The sequence below is a fragment of the Sinocyclocheilus grahami genome, unplaced genomic scaffold (genome assembly GCF_001515645.1).
Source record: "Sinocyclocheilus grahami isolate Dianchi unplaced genomic scaffold, SAMN03320097.WGS_v1.1 scaffold1123.1, whole genome shotgun sequence".
NCBI lineage: Eukaryota > Metazoa > Chordata > Actinopteri > Cypriniformes > Cyprinidae > Sinocyclocheilus > Sinocyclocheilus grahami.
In genome coordinates this window covers 448,674-450,576 of record NW_015506302.1, presented here as the reverse complement: position 1 = coordinate 450,576, position 1,903 = coordinate 448,674, and the positions used below count along the sequence as shown (strand labels likewise).

Below are 1,903 nucleotides of genomic sequence, written 5' to 3'. Positions count from 1 at the left end.
ATTTTTTTCAAAACTCCAACAGGTTACACTGTGGGCCTATATAAAATATACTGTTGCTTCCAGCTGCAATCAACACTAGGGGCAGTAAAACCAATTTTATTGTATTAATTTTCACATAAATTATGATTACGGGCATATTGCCAAATAATAAAGACTTTTTTTATGCACTTGCATAATACGTTCCTTGCACAATACCATGTTATGGCCTCAAAACACTTCTACTAGAGTGGATGATTTATGAACTTATACATTTTAACATTTGCATCATATAACCAGTTCCATTCTGTATTTATGGCTTTTGTGATGTAGTAAACTTGCTTGTTAGCTCACCTGAAGATTGCTCTTGTGATGCAGAGTGCTTGGTTACAAGTCACTTGAAACACAAGTCATGATAAAAGAGCTAAAAGACTTGTAGAAGTAAGGTAAATGGAACGGTTGCTTCAGCAAATGCATCTTTATCTCACGCTTGCTTTTGTTAACCCTCGGTTAGGTTTAGTGGGTGGTAGGCCTACTTTTATTTTCAAACTTGATAGAGCACTAACCTTTTAGTGCTACTCACAGGACATTTAATTTCTGAACTGCCTAGATATGTACAACCAATGTAATAAAACATTGCCTTTAGAATCACTTACTGGACTTTGAAAGTGTCACGAAACTTGCAGGACGCAAAAGTGTCAAAAAGAATAAACAAATGATGACAGAATTTTACTTTTTGGGTGAACTGCACTGTAAAAACCTCCTGTAGAAATTACAGTAACTTACTGTAAGCAGTTTAGAGTAAAACATATTGTAATATTTACATTGCTAGTTACCTTGCTGTAAATGTATTTACAGTATAAAATTTTTACTGTAAAATGTACAGTCATTTATATATACTGTACCTCTCCTTATTTACATTTGTAGAGAGAAAAAAGTTACCAAGGACTTTGATGGTGTAGGCCTGTAATGAGCTGATGTTAATGTTCCAAAGGCCCACTGGATCAAGGATAGACAGATGAACTGTGTAAAAGTTGCCCACATGCTCAACCAACCCCAGTTTTCCACTTAATTCTTCATTGGTCTGAGAATCCCCTGTGGAGGTAAATAATGCCATCAAAACTGATCATTGATAATAAATATGATAATTTATTTGCAATACCCGGCTCAGTATGTCTACACACCTAATGGGCTTGTGATGTTGAATGCTAGAGAATTGCCTGTAATATAGATTGTCATATTTTTCATTGAGGAGTCCACAATGAAAGAGAAGGTTTCTGCTCTTCCTGGGTTCCTTACAGTTTGGAAAACAGTTACCTGAAGACACAGAGAAAATGTTGTATGCATATTGATTTTGGCTACATGATATCTCAATGAAACACAGTTTTAAAAACATTCTTCACTGTTGTGGATGGTGAGGATTCTTATTCAACCATGTGCCTGAGAAAACAACTACTCCACTGTGTGAAAGGTCTGAGATATTGATTTCATTACTAGAGCAGATGTGGAGGCATCCGCTATAATGTTGGTGGCTAGAGGAAGTGTTGCTTTGGTGACTTCAATCGCCAGTCCTCCAGAGGCCAGAGCTAAATCCACATAGACCTGATTTAAGGGATTGGAGATCCTGGTGGAGTAATGCTGATTCTGTCTTTGATTCGGATCATCGCTCCTTCTTCGGCGAGCAGCAAGACTATTAGTCAACATAAAGTTCACCTATAAAAAAGAAGAAAAGAAAATGTGATTTATTGACTTCCACGATTTAGCAACTTGTCTATTTAGACCTACCAAATCATATCAAAAATAGACCACCAAATCATAACAAAAATAATATACAAATAAACATGCTGTGTAACCAATGAGTGACCAACACTCTTATGAAGACTTATTACGAGTGTTTTTTTATTTTTTCATGTAATATTATGCAAAT

The 1,903-nt window shown here is 35.8% G+C and overlaps 1 protein-coding gene across 1 annotated transcript in view; it reads right to left on the bottom strand.

Annotated features, from left to right (window-relative positions):
* The window catches only part of LOC107567056 (von Willebrand factor A domain-containing protein 7-like), a 10,593-nt gene extending 8,895 nt beyond the window's left edge, over window positions 1-1,698 (bottom strand). Inside the window, exons 1-3 of the mRNA XM_016252653.1 lie at window positions 1,471-1,698; window positions 1,161-1,293; window positions 919-1,071 (exon numbers count right to left, since the gene is read on the bottom strand). Coding sequence (XP_016108139.1) covers window positions 919-1,071; window positions 1,161-1,293; window positions 1,471-1,680 — 496 coding nt within the window. The 5' untranslated portion in view covers window positions 1,681-1,698. The remainder of the gene's footprint in view (window positions 1-918; window positions 1,072-1,160; window positions 1,294-1,470) is intronic.
* Window positions 1,699-1,903: the final 205 nt, after the last annotated feature.